This window comes from Callorhinchus milii, unplaced genomic scaffold (assembly GCF_018977255.1).
Source record: "Callorhinchus milii isolate IMCB2004 unplaced genomic scaffold, IMCB_Cmil_1.0 Scaffold2, whole genome shotgun sequence".
Taxonomy (NCBI): Eukaryota; Metazoa; Chordata; class Chondrichthyes; order Chimaeriformes; family Callorhinchidae; genus Callorhinchus; species Callorhinchus milii.
The window spans coordinates 12,530,179-12,557,712 of record NW_024704743.1 but is presented as its reverse complement, the minus strand read 5'-3'; the positions used below and the strand labels follow the sequence as shown (position 1 = coordinate 12,557,712).

The window sequence follows — 27,534 nt, the reverse complement described above, 5'->3', positions numbered from 1 at the left end:
AGCAGAGACTTTATACAGCCTGAGTGTTTTGATAAACTAGTGGTTGAGAGATTTATTCACTCAAGATTCTGTACATTTGCCCAGGGCAAAATTCCAGCCCGTTAACTAGACATGCACCTCAGTGTCAAATGTGAAATTCAATCTTCCGCTTTCAACGTGGTCAGCAACAAATGTGATCACCAAGAACAATGTCAGCTTTTAATCCTGACGTGAAAGAACGCCAGCTCAGACATTCTGTTGTTGGACTCACTTATATTGTCCCCTAGAATGACCCAGTAAGTGATTGCTCTGCATATTGGGAGCAGCTCTGCTTCATACATCCACGCAAAAAAACTTTTTTTTTAAAAAATGTAAATTAGCCCACTTTCTAGTGCAAAAACAGCCATTGTACTAGGCATGAAGGCAGTCATCTGAACTCTCAACAACCCCACCATCTCTCCCAGCCCTTGGTTTCTCACACACAAGCATACACAGACACTCTCTGCATTGAACCACATGCATTTTCTGTCATTCACTGTTATTGATTTTCTCTGGAATATACTGTCTCTGGCACACCCACATTTGTGGCTTGAGCATGCACATACACAGACATTATTTCTGGCACACAGTCAAAGTCTCTGGCACCCACAAATTTCATGTACATAGTACTTTTCACATTGAGAAGACATTTCAAAGTGCAAAGTTGGAAGTGGGAGGGGGAAATTGAGGAGGGAAAGATGGCCGAAAGCATGGTGGTAGAGGTGATGTCTGTCAGACATCAAGTCCTGGATGAGAGCTAACTTTCTTCAGTTGAACGTCAACAAGACTGAGGCTCTCCTGATTGGCTCCCGTCAGCGCCTCCACACCTCAGGCATCACCTGCCCTGGATGCACACTCCACCTTGCTAAGCCAGTCCGGAAGCTTGGGGTCTTGTTTGACCTTCAACTATCCTTTCTACCCCACATCCATGTCATGACCCGCTCTGCCTTCCCTCACCTCCGCAACATCGCCCGGTTCCGCCACTGTCTCACAGCACAGGCCATCGAAACCCTCATACACGCATTGATAACATCCAGGCTTGACTGCTTGTCGGCTTCCCTAACTCCTCCCTCCATAGGCAGTAGATCATCCAGAACTCTGCAGGCTGTGTTCTCTCGCACTCTCCCGCACCAGGCTCCATGACCCTATCACCTCCATTCTCACCCGACTCCACTGGCTTCCCATCAGGGAGGATACTGGTCCTCACCTTCAAAGCGCTCTAAGACCTCCTAACCCCCTACCAACCTGCCCGCTCCCTCAGCTCAGCGGGCTTCGCCTACCCCACCATTGGCGGGAGGGCCATCAGCCAGTCTGCCCTCACCCTCTGGAACTCCATCCTGCAGTCCCTCCACCTTGCCCACTCCCTCGCCTCCTTCAAGCCCCATCTCAAGATCCTTCTATTCAACCATGCCTTTGGTCACCCTCCTCAGTTCGGGTCCGAAACACTGATTGTCCAGCACCTTGGGATATCCTCCCGACGTGAAAGGCGCTATGCAATTGTAATTTTGTTGTTGTTGGGGAGAGAGGGCAAGGCTGTATGATCCCACAATGGAGCTTCAGGGAATCGGGACAGAATGTCATAGCTCGGCCACTGATGATGGGGCAGAGTGGGCAGGGGACATGAACCAACCCAGCATTTGCTGAGAGGAGATGCCAGTAGGGTGACAGAAAGTCTTTATACAAAACGTATAGAGATAAACATATAATCCCTTAAAATTAGGGTGGTCACTCAATGCACAACTGTTTGTGGGACACTGCGGGGCTCAATTGGCTGCCAGGTTTCGCCCACAAAACACAGTATACAATGTAGCCTATGAAGCGCTTTGAGGCATCTCGAAGATGTGATAAGGCGCTATATCAAATGCAAGGATTATTATTACCTAAGTCACATAGGTAGAATGGGAGCAAGGTCATGGAATCATTTGAAAAGGAGGGCAAGAAGCTTGAATTCGATCGGCTGGGGGATGGAGAGCTAGAAGAACTGAGCAAGGGACAATAAGCTTGTGGAGCCTGGTGCAGGAGAGCATGGATCACAAAGTTCTGGATAGTCTGCAGTTTGTATAGAGCAGAATTGAGGAATTCAGTGAGCAAGGTGTTGGAGTAATCAAGCCTTGATGGGAAAGTGTGGATGAGCAACCAGCAACCAGACATTAGCGGAGGAAATCAACGGTGCAAAGATGAGGTCAAATGGAGTGGGCAGGAACCCAAATTACACCAGGCAGGATGTTAAGCAGCTGCTCAGGGGCTGTAACAGCCCTTGCATTTGATATGCTATCACATCATTGGCACATTTCAAAGCATGTCACCAGAATTTACTGTAAAGTCTAGTGGCTGAGCATTTGTAGGTTAATATGGCTGGTGCTGGAATACTGAGGGAGAGAGGCTAGGTTACCCTCCAACTGTGCTGGGTCTGAGGCAAGGAATTGTCAGGCAGAATGTTCAGATCTCTTTGCATGGACAGGTAAGATACAAACATTGGGTCCATACACCCTAACCCACAGCACTCATCGCTCAATTAATTTTAGTTATACAGCACCTTTCACGCCTAGCAGATATCTCAAAAGTGCTTCACAGAATCAGCTGGGAGCCTGACCTCAGAGAGGAGGCAAAAAAGGAGGGTAAAGGCAGGCTCACGTCTCCTAATGGATGGTCAAAAGAATCACTGACATGAGTCACAGATTGAGACCAAGTGATTTTAAGCGTTGAAAGGTAGAACCCTTGCACAAAGGGAGGAAAAAGGGTTAGAAAATGGGTAGGAAGGATAGAAGTCTTGTTCTGTACACAGTTCAATCACCTTTAAACTACTTTAGTAATAATAATCGTTGCATGTGATGTAGAGCCTTATCACGTCTTTGAGACGTCTCAAAGCATTTCACAGAATATAGTGTAAAGTGAATTGACTTATTTTAAAAGAAAACTTCACAATGCTGCTCAGGAATCTTCATCCATTCCACACGGTTGAATCCTGTGGGAGATCACACGCCACAATTTCTGCGATTATTCAAATGAGGTGAGAATGAGGTGAGATCTAAAATTTCTTTTATTTGCATTTCCGATCCATCACAGTTAATGTTTTTATCAGCTGCTGTAAATGCTTTTGCCCAGGTTGCCCCCGGGGGGGGGTAGAGGAAAAAGACACAGGCAATTCAAAATATCTCCAAATCACAACACAAATCAAAACAGAAGACTTTAAAGACGCGCAACGGGGTCAACTCAGCATCTAAGATAAAGTAAAAGCGTGTTAACGATTTGGAGAAGAACTGTTTAAATCAGGAAGATAGAAAGAAGATAGCTTCATTTTTCATCAACTTAAATCATACCCAAATATACTGCATCACACTGGGAAGACAGATAGAAACTAGTACATCCACTCATCTGGAAAATGTATGGATAGCGTTACCTCTCTCTGTAGGAATAATAATAATAATCCTTGCATTAGATATGGCGCTTTTCACATCAGGAGGACGTCCCAAAGTGCTTCACAGAACACACTGTAAAGTGAATTGACTATATATTTGTGGGTGAACGCGGTAGCCAATTGCGCACAGTAATGTCCCACAAACAGTCATGGATTGAAAATGACCAATTTATTATTGNTTTTTTTGTTTTGGAGGGATTATTATTAGGTGTGTGGAGTAAGGAAACTTGCCCAAGGTTTCGCCCTGCCTGGAATTGAACTCAGGTCTCTCACTTGCAAAGCGAGTGCTCTAACCACTGAGCTACAGGACTCCACGCGGCAGAGATTGGGTATACTAGATCTGCAGCACACTGTTGTCAAGGCACTCACTTAAAACTATCAAACTCATTTCCTGCACGTCAACAACAATATTACCAACAAGAAATACTGAAGATCGCCTACGGTGCCAGTAGGTGATGGTAGTGGTGGGTGGGGAGAGGAGAAGGAGGTAGGGAGGGAGGAGAGGGGCATGGTCCTGAAGTACAGGACTGCATTCAAAGATACTGAATTCCACAGGAAACCAGATGAATGTCACGCTGACCCTTGGGAAGGTCGCTTCGATACCAACCCCGGCCACGTGTGTTGAAGCCAAATTCCCCGTGGTCAGCATGAGGCTTATGATTCCCTTCAAATCAGTTTGTGATTTTCAACTCCCTCTATGAATAGTTTGACATTAGTGATATCGTCTGCACGCATACAGAGTACCTCTCTGCAGGCCCCTTCCCCAACAAACATCTTCTGGTCGAGCACAAGTTTGCTCAGAGCACGCCTAAACATCTGTAGATCCAGCTTCACTATGCTAATAAATGGCCGACTTCCAGGTTACCAGTTTGCTGACCCCACTTGCTGCACACGGGCCACTTGCTGCACACGGGAAGTGACATAAGCAGCAACCTGGAAGTTGGTCATTTTTTGCACTTTGCTTATATAAACGAGTTACTGAACACAGGAGACTGCATTCTAAAGCAGTGCTCTGTAATTATTGAATAACGGTATAAAATATAGTAGAAAGCAGTTATACTGCTGAGGATTGTCTATAGCTATATTAATTCATCGCTTTTCCCTGCGCCCAGCTTACAGCCTTTGATAATACAAATGTCAATTTGAATGATTCTCTCATATATATATACACACATATAATATATATAATTTGTTGCATTACATCTCATATTGCATTACATCTAAGTTTAGCCTCTACCTGCTGACAGTCCATTTAAATACAGTGAAAATTAAGTGTGCAGTCGGCTGAAAATAAATTGTTTCAGTCTTGTTTTTTTAAAGAAACAATCCAAAGAAAATGTGATCTCAATCAACCTGTGAATCATTCTCTGCTTTCAGGTCAAAGGGTCACTTTAAACTCAGTGGGGTGTTGGATCGTTTTAAAATACTTTGTACAGCGAATCTAGTTTTAAAAACAATACAGCACTAATCTTAAACAATGGGATCTCTTCTACCGGCAAGTATTAAAACAAATTGATTTGCTGCTAATATTTATTTACAAGTATACATACAACACATGAGGAAACACTGATGTTCAAGCCTGTTTGTGTAAATAGTAGTGTAACAAGATGCACTTTTTTTGATTTCAAAGTTTACAATCAACTACTTCCAACTGACATTCACACTACGTGAACAATGAATGACAGTGAACGACTGCTCCTTGCCCCATGCCAATTTACAAATCAAAAAAATGAATTGCCTTTTTAAAAAGTTTTATGCGATAGTGAAGCCATTTGCAAAATGATCAGAGTTCAACATAAAGGGGGGGGGGGTGGGGGGAGACAGGGTGGTACGTGGAGGGAAAGCAACTCTCTGACCATCTGTAGGACCGGTAAAAAGAAAGGCATAGTTTTTATTAAAGGGAAAGTGGCAGTTTTTATTAAAGGGAAAGAGGCAGTTTGCCTCTTCAAGTAGAGTAGTTCTGTCAGCGTTTTCAGGCCTCACATTACTGAGCATGTGGTTTTCCCTTGTTGAGTGCCTCCGTCTCCCCTTTCTGCTTCCATTATTATTCGCTTGAAGACTTCCACTGCAGTCTGGGAAGAAAAAGGGAGAACAGTGGAAATAACCTTTCACCAAGATACCGTTAGCAGGTCCCACAACCAACCTGAATATAAAAGACCAATTAATGTCATAGCAAAGTCCGATATTGTGCATGAGTTTCAACAACTCATATATCACTATGCAAGCTTATTTTACATCATGAACAATGCAATTCAACAAAACACACATCAATGACAGAGTCTCTCAAGGAATGTGGTGATACTGTAAAGGCTAGCTCATTGTGGTATTTTATCAGCCAAGGTACATATGCTTGTAATGTGGGAATCGATTTTTTGGGGGGGAAATTTTTTTTAAGATTAACATTCCTGCTCGCAAAGGGGAAAGACGCAAAACTACACTAGATGTCATCAGCACAATTCCGAGTGCTCTAATCCCTTATGTAGCGGTTAGAGCACTAACCTCGCAAGCAAGAAAATCTGGGTTCGATTCCGGCCAGGGCAAAACCTTAGGCAAGTATCCTAACTCCACAAACACACCTCTGTTTACCTAGCAGTAAGTGGAAACCCACTTGTTAGTCGATTGGCAAATTGCTTTCCAGGGGTAATAATCCTTTCCCCAAAAAAATAATTTGGGTCACTCAATCCACAACTGTTTGTGGGACACTGCTATATGCAACTGGCTACTGCGTTTCACCCACAAAATACACAAGCACTACACTTTACAGTATATTCTGTGTAGGTCACAGTATATTCTGTAATAAGGCGCTATATCAAATGCAAGGATTATTATTACAAAATAATATTAAAAAAGCTTCCTACAGCATCCAGTGAATTTTATAGGTACAAATAGCTACCAAGATATTTTGAAAATTTATTTAAAATGAGTACCCATGGGGTGATTGCCCACACTGATGGAAAGGAAAGGGAAGAAATTACAGCCAAAATCAGATGCTGTGTTCACCTGAAAACTGCACATGTGCCACTCCAGCAAAGGTCACCAGGCAGCAAGCATGAGCAAGAAAGCTGACGATTTCCCCCTTCTTAACCCAGGGATCTGAAGCTAGTTGTAATAATACTTACATTTGATATGGCACCTTATCACACTGTCAAGACATCTCAAAATGCTTCACAAAATAGGCTGTCAACTGTAGTGACTGTATATTTTGTGGGCAAACACCACAGCCAATTTGCACACAGCAATGTCCCACAAATAGCCATCGAGTGTCTGACCAATTTTATTTGGGGGACTGCTGGCCAAGATAAACTCCTTTTTTCGAATAGTGCCATGGGATCTTTAATGTCCACCTGGATACGCAGACTGGACCTCGGTTTTACTTCTCACCAGAAGGACAGTGTCTCAGATAATGCAGCATACCCCCAGCACCGCAATGGATGTCAACTTAGACAATGTGAGTTTTAAGTTCCCAAGTCGGACTTAAAACCACAACCTTCTGACTCAGAAGTGAGAATTCTACTGACTTGTACCTTGTCTGGTATTGTCAACAGACAAGGTACAAGTTAAGACCTAATCATAAAATACACTAATCTGTGCATTTGATATAGCATCTTTCAAGTTGAGAGGACGACTCGAAGCTCTTCACAGGACTTACTGACAAATGTGGTTTGTAAGGCTTAAAGAGCTTCGTCCAATGCTGCTTGCAATTGGCTGCCACGTTTCACCCACAAGTATATTGTCAATTCACTTTACAGTATATTCTGTGAAGCGCTTTGAGGCATCTCAAAGATGTGAAAAGAGCTACATCAAATATAAGGATTACTATTATAACTGTCTCCACACTGACAGAATAAAGTCTGTACACTGGTGAATCAAGAATTACAGGTACAAAGAGGCCGTTAAGTCCTTTGCAACTTGCTGATTCTATCTTCTTCACTGGTGCTCTCTACTCTAACCCACTCCCCTGCTCTTTCGCCATACCCTTTGATGTTTTTGCTCAAGCATTTGTCCAATTTCTTTTCAACTATACTTATGGACACACCTCCGACAGCCATTTGTGGTAAGGCATTTCACTTTAATATCGTGAATGCGTTTGTTAAAGAACAAAATCCTCTAACTTCCCCTTTTTTTTATTCTCCTTGTGACATCTCCTTATTTGATACTTGAGCTTGACTTTGTTTGGCAGTCTACACACTATCTTAGATCAGACCACCACAAACATGCATTCAAACATATCAGATTATGTGCAGTACAAACTGTCTTTTGTAAAACATATGATAAGAAACTGAAGAGCATCTGTTGCCGTGCTGTGGGTGGCCAGTGAACACACAAATTGTTCATGCCTTAGTCCTCGTGCTTAGGCTCTGCCTACATAATAATAACGATAATAGTCCTTGCATTTGATATAGCACTTTTCACATTTGACCAATTTTATTATTGTTTTTTTTCTTGAGGGATTATTATCAGGCATGCGGAGTAAGGAAACTTGCCCAAGGTTTCGCCCTGCCAGGAATCACTTGCGAGGCGAGTGCTCTAAACACTGAGCTACATGTGCCTAAAATGCCACTGCAGAGCCAAGCAGACCTCATGCTGTTTTGGCAACAGTCCAACTGGATTTACGTCAAGCTTTGTAACTGAGGAGGGCTTATTGCTTTGCACAAGGATTTTTGTAGACAGAACCTTTGACAAAGACAAAGATGGCAGATTCATTAATATGCTTGCCTCTACATTAAACTGACTGGAATAACAAGTTTCCACCAGAGCTGGAAGAAATCAATAAACAGGGGTCCACGCACAACACAAATCAGTTATTGCACTACACACTTCAGAAATCCAACAGCACTCTCTGCCCCCATATATAGTTTTGTGGAGCCTGCCATAAGTTAAGTACGTTACATTACATAAACTGAAAGCTGCAGATTTCATCCCTTGGGGGAGCTTTAATGCACTGGGTTGCCTGCTCTGCAGAATCGAGAGATGTAACAAATGAAAATACCGTTACTGACCTTTTAATTTCCACTGGTCTGGATCCGAAAATTTAAATGTAGGCTAGTGAATTAAGTTCTATTCATATATAAATAAAATATGACCCCAAAGACTGTGAAATTGTCGTCTTTAACAATTGTTAGCTGTATTAAATACTCATATTCATATAAAATGGGCTGAAGAACACCTTCATCTAAACCTTTCTTGTGATCCTAGCTTTTCTATTCATGCACCATATCTACCTTTTAATAATAATCATCCTTGCATTTGATATAGCGCCTTATTACGTTTTCAAGACGTCTCAAAGCGCTTCACAGAATATACCGTAAAGCGAACTGACCATATATTTTGTGGATGAAATGCGGCAGCACAGCAGTGTCCCACAAACAGTCATTTTTTTTTTTGAAGGGATCATTACACCGAGAAAAACAATCCGCCAATCGACTAACAACCTGGTTCCTGTTAGGTAAACAGAGGCGTGTGGAGTAAGGAAACTTGCGTATCATTTAGCCCTGCCGGGAATCAAACCCAGGGCCCTTCGTTTGTGAGGAAAGTGCTCTAACCAATATGCTACAGGACTTTTGGATGGATACCCAATGCCAAACTGCAGTGCAACTACAGCAGTTTTTTTTTATCTCTGGCATAAAAGCATCCCTGCCTAAAGTGAGCCAGTGCTGCTTTAGGCTCCCCCGCTTTCAGAGGTTTACACTCTCCTTACCTGGTTCTCTTTTGCAGATGATTCCATGAAAGCAGCGTTCCAGGAATCAGCTAAGCTCTTCCCTTCTTCATAGCTGATCACCCTAAAAGCAAACACAAAAACACGTCGACACTCCAGCAGTTTATGTTTGTCGCACGTTGAGCGGGGGAAATACTTGGCAAGAGTTAAGTTGCTAACATTCCTTGGAGAAAAACCAAGGAATATTTCTGTAAACAAAAGCAAGTTTGTGCAGCTGAGAAACAAATGTCTTGTTTAGGACAACTGAGCTGTGCTGCAGTTTTGCAAACAGAGTAATCCTTGTATTTGACCTAAAGGGTGAAACTAGACTAAAGAGAAACTAGATTTCACTATAATTAGTAGTGGTGCAAGTGTTTTTTTTGCTGTAGTATTCCAAATTTGTTGCAAAGGCAAAAATAAAAGTATAGATTCATCTTTTCCAACCTTGAGAAATATTTCAATTGAAAAAGCATGATACTACACTACTCTTGCTGCACCTGCAGAACAACAGAAATGTCAAGTTATTCACTTGATGATTTTAAGAATCCAGGGGATCTCTGCAAAAATCAGCTGGCTGGGTTAATACTCTTCAGAACTCATTTTAATTGCATCAAAGGTTGCTTTACAGCTACCATGCTGCCAATACGTTTGTGCGTACTTCCACTGTGTAACAAGTTTTGGCAAGAGATTTCATAAAGAATCTGATGTAGTATGATTAGCAGCCACTGGGTGTCTTTTCAGCACTAAAAATACTTGCAATGATGAGCTGTAAACAGTGACATCTGTCAGTAACTTCAATGCATCTTGCCAACCTGCAGATCCTCTGTGCTGGAAGATTCTCAATTCAGAGCAGTTTCTATTGGTCAGCATGATGCATTTCCGGTTGCTGTTTGCAACTCCAGTTATGAATACCACATTTATTCTCCAACACCAAATCTTTGTTAAGTAAGGGTATCAAAGCTATATGGGGTAAAGGCGGGTAATTGGAGTTGAGGTACAGATTAGCCATGATCTAACAGAATGGCAAAACAGGCTAGAGGGGATGAATATTCCTATGTTGCTAACTAACCATTAACATTGATATCTGTTCATAAACGTGAATAGATGTCATTGTTAATGCTTAGTTTAATTTAGTTTGGCTGTTTTTATGGTGAGTGTGTAGCAATATCCATCAAGGAACAAACTTTTCTTACAGCAAGTAAGAACTGATCTGAAAAAATCCTTCCCTCTATTAGGAGATAGGTTTTGTTCTTAGACCTGTAGTATAGTAAGGAGACACACCACTTAGATCAGGCACAGCTGATGTCAGTGTTGACCCTAACCGGCTGCCCTCTCATTCCCAGATGCTAATCTCAGTTTCCACTCAATTCCTTGAAGTATCAGTTGAACGGGATTCAGTGCTTGTACGCCATCTAAACAGTTGGCTCTGACCTAGGAATGGCATTGGTCTTCTAATAGGGATAAGATTTTTTTTTTAAAAATCTGAACAGGGAAAACTACATGTAAAAGCGCTATTGGCTATAAAATACTTCCACCTTATTTATTATTTTGTGAAGGGGAAATGTGAAGGGAAGTCCTATACACTGCTCAAAACAAATTACATTTCTCATTAGAAAAATATCAATTCCATGTGACCATATTTAACACCGTGAACTTTGTGCATTAAAATGGAACATGCTGGAGAAGAAGCAAATGGAGTTCCAGTAGTTGGGTGCATAATTGTTGAAGACTCAATCACCAATGGGGATTACCAATCACTTACCAATGGGGTAAGTGGGGAAAATCAACAGCAGTCGGCCAAAGTTTGTCAGTGATGGGAGCAAGCAGAAGGGTGAGGTAGGAGAAGATTAAAGAAATAGGGAGGTGCTTGGGAATGAAGGGATTTATAGGTGAGGGCAAGAACCTTGAAATTAATCCCTTGCGAGACAAGATTCAGTGGATCCGGCTGAGGACCCGGGTGCAGGCAGCAGAGTTTTGTATGAGCTGGCACTTTTGGACGGTGGAACTAAGGAGAATGTCGAGAAGTGCATTTAAAAAATATCAGGAAGTCACAAGGGTGCAAATGAGGATGAAAAGCAGTCTTGGTAATGGACTGAATGTGAGGAAGGATGGAGAGCAAATAATCAAATTCAATGCTAAGGCTCAATGCTGGTTTGGTGAGTTTGAAAGAGGTCACAGACATTGAGGAGGTCAGAGCTTTTAACCTACATCACTCATCGCCACCTACCTTTCCATATGCAAATCCTTTTTATTTCCAACCAACATAATCGGTACTCTGCAAAAGTAAAAGGTACCCAGCAGTTTAGTACACATCAGAGATAAAACAGAAGAGCATAACCAAGAGAGATTGAAAAATATATAAATGATCTACTTACTGAACTTTCCCCACCATATCCAACAATTTATCGTGAATTACTTTGATCACTTCAAAACTGCAGACACACAAAGCAAAATACAATTAACAATCCTTGCACAATTAAAGAAAGAATTCAAGATGGTAACTCCCATGGTTTCAGGTGTTACCATTATTTAGAGGTGGCGTGGGGGAGGAAAGAGGGGGAGAGAAGTTTATAACCTCCCTCCTTAACTACGGAATGGAATGCATTTAGGAATACTGTAATTTTGACCTGTACCATTATTTTTTTTCTTTGTTACAACAAAAGTTGTGTCCCTAACTTTGTTCAATAAAGTCTGCTTACTGTTGTAACCTGATTAAAATCAGTAAAACATCAAGTACATTTGATACAATAAAAAACACTATTGTGTAGAAACCTGTACTCGGTCTCTTATCTTCTCCATCACCACTTGGTTCTTGAAGGAAGTGTTTGAAAACATGATCTTTTTCTAAAATACTGTAAAAACTCCAGCTTTGGAGCACATCCACAGAGAGTTAGAACTGGAAGGCAGGTCTGTGCCTCTGATTCACCATACAGTGAGCTTTAGGTCCAAACCAAAACAGTGAGCAAGGGAAGATTAGAAAGCAAACACAGTGGTTTCAGTCTTCCCATCGACTAGCTCGCAACTAGCAGTGGCAGGGACTTAATAATAATAATCCTTGCATTTGATATAGCGTCCTATTATGTCGTTGAAATGTGTCAAAGCCCTTAACAGAATATATTGTTGATTGACTGTATATTTCGTGGCAGCCAATTGTGCATAACAGTATCCCATAGACAGTCATGGATTGAGTGACCAAATTATTTTTTGAGGTAAAACAAAATTTTTTGGACTTGGGAGGCAGTACCCTCGCACATTGCTCAATCCTGTTGGGGAACCTGAAGAGGACTTGATAAGACCACAAATAAGATACTGATTTGGCTTCAATCACATTTCACCATAAAGTCCTTATCTACTGATGGAATACATAGCAGTCTAAAATTAGTAGTCTTTAAATGCCAATTCTGTTTTCTTGACTATGTTGATTGCACATGACACGCCACTACTGGTGGCATGCATTATAGTGAAAGACCACAGTACATTAATTAACATGTAGGAAAGGCTATTCTACTATATAGTCTCCAATACTGAAACAAGTCAAACAGTTGCAAGGGTCAACTCCCTTAAAAAGACACACACTTGCAATACAACAGTATATACAAAAAAAGCCACAAGATGTGACTAATATAGTCACTCTGGGAGTGGTGACCAACTGTTTGAAATTGTGGTGGGATACCAACTGGGCTGCAAATCATTTTTTGCACAGAAATAATTTATAATATGATTTTAGTAAAGGGCAAGGTTTAACTGTCACTGCAGTTATCTGAATATTAAGTGCTGAAATACCATAGCAAGTTTCTCTGACCTATGGTGAAGTGCTCGGAAATCACACAAAATAACATTCCAAGGACAATGATTGCAACTCCCATGTTAACGAAGCAATGCAGAAATGTAATCCTACAATCAAATATCAACCTCATTAAATTTAATCACCTCAGTAAAAACCTGTGTGTCTAAATGTTCAAAGGAGAATTCAGTAATTTAAGCTTTGGAATACAAAGTACAGATGATGATGGACTTAAGAGATGGTCATCTGCCCTTTTATTTGTTCTCATAAAATCATAGAATCTTACAGGATAGAAGGAGGCCATTCGGGCCATCGAGCCTGTGCCAACTATCCCACTCCCCTCCTCTTCTCTATTTTAATATTTGTTCTTCTTTTCTGTAGTATTCTCCCACTGAATATCAAACCTTGTAAAGATAGCTCTTCCGAAAAGATTTGTACCACTATATAATAATCTCTTTACTGCTAACAACACTATATTACACATAAATAAGAACAGATGAGGTTTCAGAGGCTGCCGCTCAAGGTCTGTGCTCTCAGCAAAAGGGAGAAAAGTAAGTCAAATTATTTCAGAAGAGGATAAAATAGGAAGAAACAAAGCTGTCTAGTGACTGGTTTCCTTGTTCATATCTTTTATTTTTTTTAAAAAAAGTTCCACTTAAAAAATGTGAGACGTGTCCAATTGTGTAAAAAGTCTTCTGTAATAAATGGCTACTGTGCCCTAGGCCATGAGATTTCTTAACTAATATATGAACAGTTTAGCTGTACTGACAGAAGCGCTTGTTATAGCAACCAATTATGAAAAACTACATTGTTTTCACCTCTGCATGAATACAATTAAGATGTTACAGTCATCATAAGGTTTACACTAATACTGTACAATTGACTGATATCAGTTACTATAATAGAGGTGTAGGAGTTAATATTATGTGTAGGAGTGTAAATAACAGAGCAAGTCATTAATAAATGGAATACCAGTTTTCACTAAATGCTTAAAGATACTCCAACACTAAATCACCACCTTGCCTTCTGAAGTGAGCTCTGGGACAGAGTCCTTCAGCTGCAGATACATTCAGCAATACAAGTCTTGATTTGGAGGCCAAGTATTATGAGGTTAATACCCAAAAGTTTTCATCCCCAATTTTCTTACAAGTGTTCAACAGTGGCCACATAAAAAGCAATCACCAATACATTATACTAAAACACTGTAAATATTGCCTAGCATTCCAGGAAATTAACTATGATTAAATGCATTTCCCCCATCCTCCTCTCACACACAAAGCAAATCATTCAGACACCAATATTGTAGGGAATAGGAGGGAAGATCTTTAGGCAATTTTCATGCAACACAAAAGAAAGCAGCTAACCCCCATTAACTGGAACATGCTATCCTCAATCAAAGAGAGACATAGAATTTTAAATGATATGTAAATACCCAAGTGAAATGAAAGGTTAACTTGAGATCCTTACCTTTTGTTGGAAGTAACTGAATACACCAGAATGTATCCGTTTATGTCTATGGAGTAGGTTTGAGGAAAAATGGAGTACTCATCCTAATAGACAAAAAAACACGTACTCAAGCTTGCTGAATTCAGGTTTTAAAATCGTTAAAATAAACCAAAATTGGCGTTCTTCAAGTTTCCCAATTTTCTTGAAATTATGGAAAAAATTTTGCATTGTTAAACTTTAATTTCTTAGTGTTTGAACTATATTAATGGGTCTGGATCGGGATTATTAATGACCACCTGAATAGGCAGGACTTGGTTTGATGTCATCCGAATGATGCCTTCGCAGGGCTCGCCTAGCACTGCACTGCAGGGACAGCCTCGACCAGGAGCGAGGAGGAGGGGCGGGGGGGGCGAGGAGGAGTGGGGGGAGCGAGGAGGAGTGGGGGGAGCGAGGAGGAGGGGGGGGAGCGAGGAGGAGGGGGGGGGGAGAGAGGAGGAGGGGGGGGGAGCGAGGAGGAGGGGGGGAGCGAGGAGGAGGGGGGGAGCGAGGAGGAGGGGGGAGCGAGGAGGAGGGGGGGAGCGAGGAGGAGGGGGGTGAGCGAGGAGGAGGGGGGGAGCGAGGAGGAGGGGGTGAGCGAGGAGGAGGGGGTGAGCGAGGAGGAGGGGGGGAGCGAGGAGGAGTGGGGGGAGCGAGGAGGAGTGGGGGGAGCGAGGAGGAGAGGGGGAGCGAGAGCGAGGATTTCACGCTTGTCTTACATTTGACTCTTATTTTTCTGACAAAAGATTCTGTTAATTGCACACATGAACATTCATCTTCCTGGCGAGGGAGGGGGAAGGGAAGCTGACCTGCCTCCAAGGTGACTTGAGTCAACCCCTCTGTGACAATCTGGGTAACGCGGTTCCTGAGCAAGGCAGGTCTGAAGTACTCCAAGGCACCGCTGATGACAGCCCAGCAAGCCTAACCCACTGATAAGACTTGGGAGGAGCAGACAAGTCACCGGGGGCAGGGATTCTTCCCACTTGTCTCCTGTTAACCCTGAAGTGGTTCCTAGCTGGATAAGCAGCAGGAAAGACTGCCAGACAATGCTTTCAATGGCAGTTTTAACTGGTTAAACTCCAGCAGTACCCCAAAGCACATTCTGGGTCCCCAATCTATTCGGCGCCGAATACTCTCTGGAATTAATTAAGCAGGATACGTCCCTCCAGGGAGAGAGAGTGCACAATTCCATTCCAATACACAAGAATTTCCATGAGTAGATGGCATTCTTATAACCATCAGTTTTATTTAGATACTCTGAAGCACGCATGTGTCAAGACACCCGGCTGACCAAAAAAAAACTTGTGAATCAATAAACATAAGAATTCCCGCACAATTCACTGACTTTAAACTGCAAAATTCTGCTATAAATTCATATTGTTATTGCACATGCATCATGAGGCATGAAATGAGTCTAAAAGTGCCCTTACCTGTCCAGCTGTGTCCACAAGCTGCAGATGGTATTCCTGCCCATTGACTGTGATCAATTTTGTAAATGCTGAAAGTAAAGAGGGTGGGGTGTAATTGTTTAGTGAAATGTGGCAATTTTTTGGTGGGAAAAAATACATTTTCCTAATCCCTTTTTCTCCTTTGTGAACATGACTTGTGATACGTGGAGTCCTGTAGCATATCGCTTCACAAGTCAGCGGACCCGGATTTAATTCTCGTGCAGGGTGAAACCTTAGGCAAGTTTCCTTACTCTACATTCCTCTGTTTACCTAGTAGTAAGTAGGAATCTGATTGTTAGTTAATTGGCAGATCGCTTTTCCGGGGGTAAATAATCCCTTCAAAAAATAATTTAAAAAATAATAATTTGGTCATTCAATCTACGACTGTTTGTGGGACACTGCTATGTGCAATTGGCTGTACGTGGTAGCGTCCCAGAGCGTTTGACAGTGGCGGAGTATGACACTGAACCGGTAGAAGGTGACTATAGGCACTGTCGAATAGGATGGTCTTCAGGGGAAGGCGGAGGGATAGAGGAAGAATGTTCCAGAGTTTCGGGGAGCAGTGACTGAAAGCGCGGCCACCAATGGTGGAAGCGGAGGGCACGAGGGTCATGCAGAAGCCAGTTGAGCAGAGGCAGTAGGTTGGGGGAAAAGCAGGTTGGAAAGGTAGGGAGGTGCCAGAGCATGAAGGGATTTAAAAACGAGTGCTAGGATCTTAAAATCGACCCATTCAGCAATAGGGAGCCAGTGGAGCCTGACTAGAACTGGTGTGATAGGGTTACGGAGTTTAGTGCGGGTGAGTATGCAGACAGCAGATTTGGGGATCATCTGGATCCTGTGCATGGTGGAGCTGGGGAGACCGGCAAAGAAGGCATTTGAGAAGTCGAGTTGGAAGGTGACAAATGCATGTTTGAGTGTTTCTGCTGCTTCTGGGGTTAGGTACGTCGGAGGCAGCGCAATGGGGCGGAGATGGAGGAAGGCAGTCCGGGTCAGGGACTGGATATGGGGAAGGAAGAACAGCTGTGGGTTGAATCTGACGCCTAGGTTGAGCACTGGCAAGTTTGAGGGATAGGCCAGGGAGGTTGAGGAGGTCAGAACCACAGGATAATAAACGTTGAAGGGAGCCAATGAGTATGGCTTCTGTCTTGTCAACATTGAATTGTAGAAAGTTTTTGTTCATCCAGGCCCTGATGTCCACCAGACAAGCAGAGAAAACATCGGCGGGCCTGGAGTTGCAGCTGGAGGAGAAGTAGATTTGTGGGTCAGCCGCGTACATATGGAAGGTTATTACCACGTGTCTGTGGATGACTTTACAGTATATTGTGTGAAGTGCTTTGAGACTCCTCGAAGATGTGATAAGACACTATATCAAATGCAAAGATTGTTATTACTTACAACCTTTAAAATCCTTTCTTCCTCCCTCAGCCACAATATTTTTTGAAAAAATACTGCTTAATTGCAGACTTTACAAAACTGCAATACTATACTGCATTTCATTTCTGATCACTTCAGCAGCTTATGCTGTACCATTTATTGTCTGCACTGCATGCTTCTCAGACTAAACCTACTGTATATCTGCTCAAGGCCCAAATTTTTCACATTAAAAACAAAGGTTGGTCAGCAGTCCCCATTTCATGAAGAAAGATTTCTTTCAGAGCATTATTCAAAGCTGAAAGGCAGGCTCTGATATAGCAATTTACTGCATATTTCTCACAGGGCTTTTCTTTCGAGAAAATAAAACTATTAATCCAGTGGCCTTTGTACTTCACAGCATGGAACTACAATACAATATTACCACATTGATTAAAACAAGCTTATCTATTCATAAAATTACCTTATCTATTTACTACTGCACTGAAACATTTCAAGTAGAAAACTTGCTTTTCAACAACATGCATTCAATGCCCTACATTTACAAAGTTCTATACCTGGACTAATGCTGCTTTTACATGACAGTCTGACTGTATCACACTGACTGGGTTACATAAAATGGGACCCCCATGGTATAATGGAGTGTGTTACTGTTATTGCTGGTCAGCACTTCCAGGGTCGTCAAGTCCACTGCTGTTATCACTGATTCATGCTGCACATGTGCAGAGTACACAGGAAGCAGACTGGCCAGCAGTGACTGCTCTCAGAGTCAGTGGGTGCTGGGGGCACCGTGGATGGGATGCCCTCTGTGTCTGTGCGCTATGTATAAGAAACTGGCCAGTCAGGGCTGGAAACAGGAAACATACCACACTTCTATATTCTGAAGGTTCTTGAGTTATTGCTGAATACTGAAGCACAGTATAACGTCCTCATGTTGTCGTTTATCTTCAGAGGCAGTTAGTATTATATGATCGCCAATTTCTAGACTCTGGAAAGAGCTGCAGTTTGTACATCTTGTTGCCTCTGAAACCAGAGATCCAGCTCGAAAATGAAAAGCTGGGAAAATGGGAACAAGTAGGGCAGATGACATTCCATACCTATTATTTTGCATTAAGCAAAGGCACCAAAATAGCCACAAGGTAAGCAACCACATTAACTGGAAGATTATTATCTTCTGTTGTTTGTTACAAACCATGGGTCAGCCTGGCTCAATTAGTAGAACTTTTACTTCTGAGTCAGAAGGTTTAGAGTTCAAGCCCCATATCAGACTCGGAACTCAAATTGGCTACCGCGTTCATTCCATTTTACAGTAAGGAGGAGTGAAGCGCTTCAAGATGCTCTCCTGTCATGAAGTGCCATACCAAATGCAAGGATTATTATTATACCGTATTTATAACAGTTGATAGGCGCTATATCAAATGCAAGGATTGTCATTATTTCTTCCAAATGGGCATATCTAAAAAATCGAAGAGAGTCACGTTGAATCAATGAAGCAAATAATTCATTCTGGATTAAACATTCTACTTTAGTTGGATGTAAAGCTCTGGAAACCCTGGTTTGTTGTGAGATTTATGTAAACTCCCCACAGATAGTGCTAAAATAAAAGCAAGAAAATTTTCATTTAGTCGCATAGATGGGTACCACTTCAGGACTTCCCTCACATATCCCAGAGTAGCTCTACTCATTTATAGAAGGCATGATCACAGGACAGCACAGGACATGCACACTTTACAATACAGATATTTCAGAGTCACCTTTTCAGGTCAGCCAGGTATTTAACAATCCTCGAATTCAAGATCCTCATCCTCACCTACAAGGCCATTCACGGCCTCGCTCCCTCCTACCTCTTTGAACTACTATCCCCCTACCTACCTGCCCGTACCCTCCGTTCCTCTGGCTCCTGTCTGCTCCACATCCCCCGCCCCAACCGCCCTACCATCGGTGGCCGGGCCTTCAGCCTCTCAGCCCCGAGGCTCTGGAACTCTATCCCCCAGTGCCTTCGCCGCCTCCTCCCTTTCCTCCTTCAAGGCCGGTCTCAAGACCTTTCTCTTTGACCGTGCCTTCAGCTCCCATCTCGACTCTCTACCCCCTCCTCGCTCCTTCCCTTCCCTCCCCCTGACCATTTCCCCCCTCTTCGCTCCCTCCCTTCCCTCCCCCTGACCATTTCCCCCCTGCTCGAGTCCTGACCCAACTGTACAGCGCCTTGGGACATCCTCCCGACGTGAAAGGCGCTCAATAAATGGAATCTTGTTATTGTTGTTGTTAACAAATGCAGAAATCCATCACTGTGTTTAAGAGTATCCAGACGAGACAGCTTTACATGTATGTCACCTTCATATGGGAATTTCCTTGTCTGGAATGGAATGTACAATCTCTCCCCGGAGGGATGCATCTTGTTCACTTAATTCTGGAGTGTATTCTGTGCAGGTTGGCAAGAGCCAAATCTTTGGTGCGTGTTGCAGTGCTGCTGAAGTTTAATCAGCTAACCAGGGGCTACCAACAACAACCAAGCCAGCTGACTCCTGTTAAAGTGAGAGACTAATTTTAGCTGGAGAATTGTTACTAGGACATGTAGAGAAACTCCCTTCTCTTTTCAAACGTCATGGGGATCCTTAATGTCCACCTGAGGATATTGCTTTAACACCTCATCTAAAGGACCGCATCTCCAATAATGCAGCAATACATCAGTCTAGACGGAGTGATAAACCCTTAAAAAAATGTGGTCACTCAATCCACGACTGTTTGTGGGACACTGCTGTGCGCAATTGGCTGCGTTTCGCCCACAAAATATACAGTCAATTCAATTTTACAATATGTTCTGTGAAGCACTTCGAGACCTCTCGATGATGTGATAAGTTGCTATATCAAATCAAAGATTATATTATAAGTGAATTTTGATGCATTGCTAAATTCTGGTGCATTTGTTCTATGACAACATTCTTTGTTAGGAAGCAACCATGCCTATTAAGAAAGGCTGTGTCAGTGGTAAGAAATACTCAATGTGAAAGTGCCTTTCCATTCATTACAACTCCAACAGCATCAGCAACAGCAACTGACCTAAAACGCAAGGATAGCTCAGCACAGTAACACACAAGTTGATTCTGCAATCGGTCAGTGCTAAAAGTAGAACGTCCATCCAAACTACATGTTAAGATATCAGCAGTCTTTCACCTTCCTGTTCTTGTACCATGTATACTGTATTTTGCAATCTGCAAAATAAACTCTTCTGATCTGATTCTGAGCCACAAAAAGTTGTCATTTTGTTAAAAGGTGGCACTTTGCAAATGAACATTTTACAGCTCAATAGAGATGAAGCACATCAAATCCAAAAAGATATACATCAACTGAAAATATTCTGCTGGAATTTTCATTGTATCTAAGCTTTGTTTCCCCTTCTAAAGTTTCATCTACCAGTTGTAGATAAATAAAATAGATTATTATTGTTAAACAGGCAGTGCCTGTCAGCACTTCCGAAATAGTGATGTTAACAGTAATTTCACTAGGGAGCACTGCCAGCTTCTCTCGCGATGTACGGCTTTATTTGTGAGCAGTGCTCCATAATCTATCCGTCTTATAAGCGAGACTATAATGTATTGAAGTCATAAGTGGAAAACCTCTCCTTCTGCGCTCCCCCAGGTATGACATGCTTCAGTGTAACACTTCTCTTACAGTGTGGACCCAGCCTTTGTACACACCCCAAAAAAGTTGAAAATTCGCAGATTCTACCAGCACCTCAAAACAACAGCCGGCATGCAGCAAGTCAAAATAGTCACCAGGTCACTATCCATGTCACTTCCTGTAAACTATTCATGCATATGAAATGACGTAGGAAGCAAACGAATGACCTGGAAGTCAGACAATGTTTTGAAGAGCTGATAGAAACCACTGTCATTTTGCCCTTGTGAGGTAAATGCAGATGTGCTTACCGATGGCTACACACCGTTACAGTGCTAATTGGAATTTTATGGTCAACTACTGCGTCATAACGGGGCTCTGCTACATTATGCTTCATCCTCTGCTGATCATTGCAGCAAGTTCATTAAACAGCAAACCATATTGTGATATTTCAAAATATGCCCAAATGTTGCTACAGTCAAACCTTCAGAAAACAATGGTTGTAAAAATATTATTCCTCACAATAGAATGTGCACTGAAATTGCTAATATCAGGCAGATGTGCCCAGTTTCTCCACATGCTGCAGCAAGGTAATGAGGCAAGTCTAGAGCAAGAGTGGGTTACGGAGCAGCTTCTGTGGCAATTGCAGTGTAGTCACACATGGTCAGTCCATCTTGGAACATTTGTATTTATTAAATGCAAAGTCGTGCTGGACAAGTGCCCAACCATAAGATTGCAACACAACTTTATAATCAATCACTGGTTGTTTATGGGCAACAGTCCAACATGGCTTTGTACTCATTAAATAAATATTCCAAGACTGAATGAGGGCAAGCAGCTACAGTGGAAATGATTTCACAGCCCACTTGATTTTCTTTTCCTGAATACACTAAGATGTCTCATACAAATCCTACTGTAATACACGTCTGTGGAGGAAAGATTGGGAGGCAAATGGGATTAAAAGATCTGATACAATTTAATAAAATGCCAAACAAGTTTGAAGGACTGAATGACCTGCTCCCTTGTGAAATTACTGTTAAGTCCATTCCAATAAAAGTTAGAGCAAAGCAAATCAATGAAAAGCAAAATCTCCAGCCAGTGCATGTTGTGTTTGCGAGGAAGTGGGAGCTTAAGAGATGGCATTCCACTGTAGGGTGAAAGATAGACAGACTGGTTTGATTTGAGAATGCAATGCAGCTTCCACAATGTCAGGTTATGCCATGCCAAATCCAGCAACACAAATCACAGAGAGCTGATGGTTCTGCATTCCATCAAATCTTCCCTTCAATTTTTTCTCCTCTTTATTCCTCTAGAATTTGTATAGTCTCTCTATGCATTCAGTTTCCCCATCCTGTCAAGCTGCCCTATTTATACTGTGGGACAGTTCCATCAGGAGAAAGCGAAGTACGTGAAAGCCAACAAAAACATGACTGCTACTACATTGATTGCCTGCCTCCCTGCTGGTGCCAATAGCTTTGGAGGAGCCCTTGTCGGTCATTTGCTCAACCAAACAAATTGGTGAAGTATTATGCAGTTTAACATATTTAACTTTTGAGATGAACCATAAGAAAACATTGGTGAAATCATTTGGACAGACATGAGTAACACAAGATTTAGCTTTTTAAATGGTTGTAGCATTAAATGTTGAAAATGGCATTAAAATATTTTACAATATACAGAAATGTAGTCAAATAATTTATGCTTGTTGTAGTATTCCTTGTATAATGCAGAAGTGGAGGACTCTGCCAAAGTGGTACAGGATTTAACTAAGAAAACTAAACTGGAAGGTTGGCAAGGCTTTCTTCATATGCAATGGAAGCCTCCATAGAGTAGTTCTAGTGCAACTTTGCACTATGAAAAGTACTTTATAATAATCGTTGCATTTGATATAGTGCTTTATCATGCCTTCAAGACATTTCAAAGCATTTTCACAGAATATACTGTAAAATGAATTCACTATATATTTTGTGGGTGAAATGGAAGGATTATTATTTTAAGACTACAAATTTGAATCTGTTTACAATACCAATTTTACATATTTTTAGTCCTTATTACATCAGGAAGATGTCTCAAGGGGCTTGGAGCCTGAGCTGGGGATAAAGTAGGAGGGAGGGGTGACCAAGAGCAGTCAAACAGAAAGGTCTTTAAGACAGGATTTAAAGGTGGGAAATGAGTCCGCGGTGTAGAGGGATGGAAGCCACCACCAAACAGATGGGGCAGATTGGATTTAGGATACTCAAAATTAATATTTGTGTCATTATTATGAGTAAATTGATTCTGTGCACTTATTTGGGGTTTTCGAGGCTTAAAATCATCACAATTATAGAAGGAAGAATAGACTAACTGCATAGATTATAGTACTTCCCATTTGTTTCTTCATTGGAACATTAACACAAAAACACTATCACCTCAACTAAAAATATTTTTAACTACGATAATACTCTAGCCATGAAGCCATTCTTCAATTAAATTGTTACAATTCCAAACATTTGCCAGTTATTTCCTAGATAATGCATAATAAATTATCATTTTATTTTTTAGGTCGCTGTGTGTCAGCCTGGCGCGCGAGTCTTGAATCCACAACCTTCTAACGTTCGGCTCAAGAGTCAGAAGGTTGAGGGTTCAAGCCCCACTTCGGGACTTGAAATCATAGTCTAAAATCATAGAGCACAAAAAGAGGGCATTCGGCCCATCGAGTCTGTGCCGGCCCTTTGAAAAGAGCAATGTAATGTCAATCCCACTCCCCAGCCCTTTCCCCATAACCCTGCAAACCCGTCCTCCTCAAATACCCATCCACCGTGTTTTTAAAAGTTGTTATCGAATCAGCCTCCACCACCCTTTCAGGCAATGTGTTCCAGATTTGAACAACTCGCTGTGTGAAGAAATTTCTTCTCACCTCCTCTGTTTCTTTTAGAAACTATTTTAAATCTGTGACCTCGAGTCACCGACACACCCACCAGTGGGAACAGTTTTTCCCTTTTCTAAACCCCTCATGATTTTGAAAACCTCTATTAGGTCTCCTCGTAACCTTCTCTGCTCCAATGAGAATAATCCCAGCCTCTCGTGCCTTTCCTCATAATCAAGGTCCCTCATTCCTGGTACCATCCTTGTAAAACTCCTCTGCACCCTTTACAATGCCTTAACATCCTTCCTATAGTGTGGTGCCCAGAACTGGGCGCAGTATTCTAACTGAGGCCTAACCAGTGTTTTACATGGGTTAATCATAACCTCCTGACTCTTTTACTCTATGCCCCTATTTATAAAGCCTAGTATCCCATATGCCCTTTTTACAGCTTTATCTACCTGTCCTGCCACCTTCAAGGATTCATTTACCTGAACCCCCAGGTCTCTCTGTTCTTTCACACCCCTTAAGATTGTATTACCAGTCTATATTGCCTCCCCTCATTCTTTCTTCCAAAATGCATTACCTCGCATTTCTCCACATTGAAATTCATCTGCCATATCTCTGCCCATTTGACCATTCTGTCTATGTTTTCCTGCAGTTGGCTGCTATCCTTCTCACTGTTTACCACCCTACCTCACTTTGTGTCATCCGCAAACTTGGAAATGCTACTTGCTATACCCAAGTCCAGATCATTTATGTATATTAAGAAGAGCAGTGGTCCTAATACCGATCCCTGGGGGATGCCACTGTACATTTCCCTCCAGTCAGAAAAGCAACCGGTCACCACAACTCTCTGCTATCTGTCTCCCAGCCAGTTCTGGATCCATGCTGCCACTGTCGAATTCAAGATCCTCATCCTCACCTACAAGGCCATTCACGGCCTTGCTCCCTCCTACCTCTCTGACCTATTATCCCCCTACCTACCTGCCCGTACCCTCCGTTCCTCTGACTCCGGTCTGCTCCACATCCCCCGCCCCAACCGCCCTACCATCGATGGTGGGCCTTCAGCCTCTCAGCCCCTAGGCTCTGGAACTCTATCCCCCAGTGCCTTCGCCGCCTCCTCCCTTTCCTCCTTCAAGGCCGGTCTCAAGACCTTTCTCTTTGACCGTGCCTTCAGCTCCCCTCTTGATTCTCTACCCCCTCCTCGCTCCCTCCCTTCCCTCCCCTCACCCTGACCACTTCCCCCCTGCTCAGGTCCTGACCCAACTGTACAGCGCCTTGGGACGTCCTCCCGATGTGAAAGGCGCTCTATAAATGGAATCTTGTTGTTGTTGTCCCTTTTATACCATTGGCTTCTATCTTTCTTCCAAGTCGAAAGAAAATGAAAATGTGGCACTTTGTCAAATGCCTTTTGAAAGTCCATATAAAATACATCAACTGCACTACCTTTATCCACTTCCTCTGTTACCTCATCGAAAAATTCTGTTAGATTTGTTAGACAAGGTTTACCTTCAACAAATCCTTGCTGGCTGTCCCTAATTAGCCCATATTCTTCTAAGTGAAGATTTATTCTGTCCCGGATTATAGTCTCCAGGAGTTCCCCCACTACTGATGTTAGGCTGACTGGTCTGTAGTGCCCAGGTTTGTCCTTCTGTCCTTTTTGTACAGGAGAGTAACATTGGCCACTCTCCAGTCCTCTGGCACCGCCCCTGTGTCCAACGAAGATTGAAAAATTGTAGCCAAAGCCTCCGCTATTTGTACCCTTGCCTCCCATAGTACCCTTGGCTGCATCCCGTCCGGACCGGGTGACTTATCTACCTTCAGCCCAGTCAACCTTTTCAGTCCTTCCTCTCTGTTTATACTTATCCTATCCATTTCCTCTACCCTCTCCTCCGATACTGTGGCATTTGGTGCATCCACTTCTTTTGTGAAGACAGATGCAAAGTACTCATTCAGTACATCAGCCATACCCTCTGCCTCCACAGTAAGATTTCCGCGTTGGTCCTTAATTGACCCCACACTACCTTTGACTAACCTTTTTTTCTTGATATGTTTGTAAAGTATTTTAGAATTCCTTTTAATGTTACCCACTAACCTTTTCTCGTATAATCTTTTTGCCCCTCTTATTTCCTTTTTCAAACCTCTTCTGCACTTCCTATATTCTATTTGGTTGTCTTCGGTATCTTCGGTTTGATATTTGTCATATGCCTCTTTTTTTCTGCTTCATTCTAGATACAAATACCTTCATCATCCAGGGAGGTTTGGATGCCCTACTTTTCCCTTTTGTGGGAATGCATTTATTCTGTCCCTGAGCTATCTCATCCTTTAAGACTTCCCACTTCTCTTTAGTTGTTTTACCTGCCAATCTTTCTTTCCAGTCCACCTTGGCTAGGTCCCTTTTTAACTCATTGAAATTAGCCCTCTTCCAGTTGAGTATCTGCACCTTAGATGGTTCCTCGTCTCTTTCCATATGCACTCTGAATCTAATGATGTTGTGATCACTATTGCCCAGATGCTCTCCCACTGAAACCTGCTCCACTTGCCCTACTTCATTCCCCAGAACTAGATCCAGCACTGCTTCCTTCCTCGTTGGGCTGGAAACGTACTGATCAAGAAAGATAACACTCTAATGTGTGTTACATTGTCAGAGGTGCCGTCCTTCGGATGAGATGTTAAACCAAGATACCACCTGCCTGTTAAAGTGGATGTTGAAGCTCCCATTGCACTGTATGAAAACTGAAGTGAGTTTCTTCCAGTGTCCTAGCCAACAATCCCCCAATAAAATTGTTCACTCATTGCATGGCTGTTTGTGGGGCACTACTGTGCACAACTGGCTGCTGAGTTTCACCCACAAAATACACAATCAATCCACTTTACAGTATATCCTGTGAAGTGCTTTGAGACGTCTCAAAGATGTATGAAACTTACACAATCTATTTCTAGAATTTCCATGTGTAGGAGGGATGCATGGAATTCTCAGTTTGGTTACTTTTAAGCATGGTGATGGGTTTCCACATGTGTCAGATACCTGGCTGACCAAAAAAAACGATGTGATGAGGCACTATATCAAATGCAAAGATTATTATTACGTAATACTGCAACTGTAGGCTGAAACCTCAGCAATCCAACAATTCATTGCTTTTCTATGAACGGTGTATCAATTATTCTGGAAGGGAAATTCTCCCCAGTAACATTAATGACTTTTTTTCTGAGTCCTTCAAGACCCATCTCAAGACCCTCCTCTTCGACTGTGCTTTCGATCTCCCTGCTTTCCCCCCTGCACTCCACCCTCCCCGACCCCGAGCTCAGGTCCGAAACTCTGTCTGTCCAGCACCTTGGGACATCCTCCCGACGTGAAAAGCACTTTACAAATGCTGTATGAAAAAACGGAGGTACATCATCAGCCCAAAATAGAAACCCTTCAACATATTAAATCTGTACTGATTCCTCCATAAAATTCTTCAATAAGCTGTTTAATGTGATTCGTGTGGTTCATCTCTCACTTACAACTTTCACTTTATATAGCTGGAGGGGAGAGGGAGGAAGGTTTTCAGGCAGGAGAAAGGGGGCAAGTGGAGGGATTGTGGGAGAGTGTTCCAGAGTTTCGGGGCATAGTGGCTGAAAGCGCGACCTCCGATGGTGCAGCGGAGGGTGTGAGGGACAAGCAGGAGGCCGGTGCCGGTCGAGCGGAGGCACTGGGTGGTGGATTGGGAAGTGAGGAGGTCAGAGAGGTAGGGAAGTATCAGAGAGTGAAGGTTCCTTTCTCCACAGATGCTGCCTGACCTGCTGAGTTGTTCCCAGCGACTTCTGTTTTTGTTTCAGATTTCCAGCATCTGCAGTATTCACAATAATACAGCT

At 42.5% G+C, this 27,534-nt stretch overlaps 1 protein-coding gene across 2 annotated transcripts in view; it reads right to left on the bottom strand.

The window, feature by feature from the left end:
• Positions 1-5,330: 5,330 nt before the first annotated feature.
• Positions 5,331-27,534, bottom strand: part of rheb (Ras homolog, mTORC1 binding) — a 53,105-nt gene continuing 30,901 nt past the window's right edge. For both annotated transcript variants that reach the window (XM_007906361.2, XM_007906362.2), the window contains exons 3-8: positions 15,828-15,895; positions 14,383-14,465; positions 11,507-11,563; positions 11,359-11,406; positions 9,135-9,216; positions 5,331-5,508 (exon numbers count right to left, since the gene is read on the bottom strand). In XM_007906361.2, coding sequence (XP_007904552.1) covers positions 5,416-5,508; positions 9,135-9,216; positions 11,359-11,406; positions 11,507-11,563; positions 14,383-14,465; positions 15,828-15,895 — 431 coding nt within the window. In that variant the 3' untranslated portion in view covers positions 5,331-5,415. The remainder of the gene's footprint in view (positions 5,509-9,134; positions 9,217-11,358; positions 11,407-11,506; positions 11,564-14,382; positions 14,466-15,827; positions 15,896-27,534) is intronic.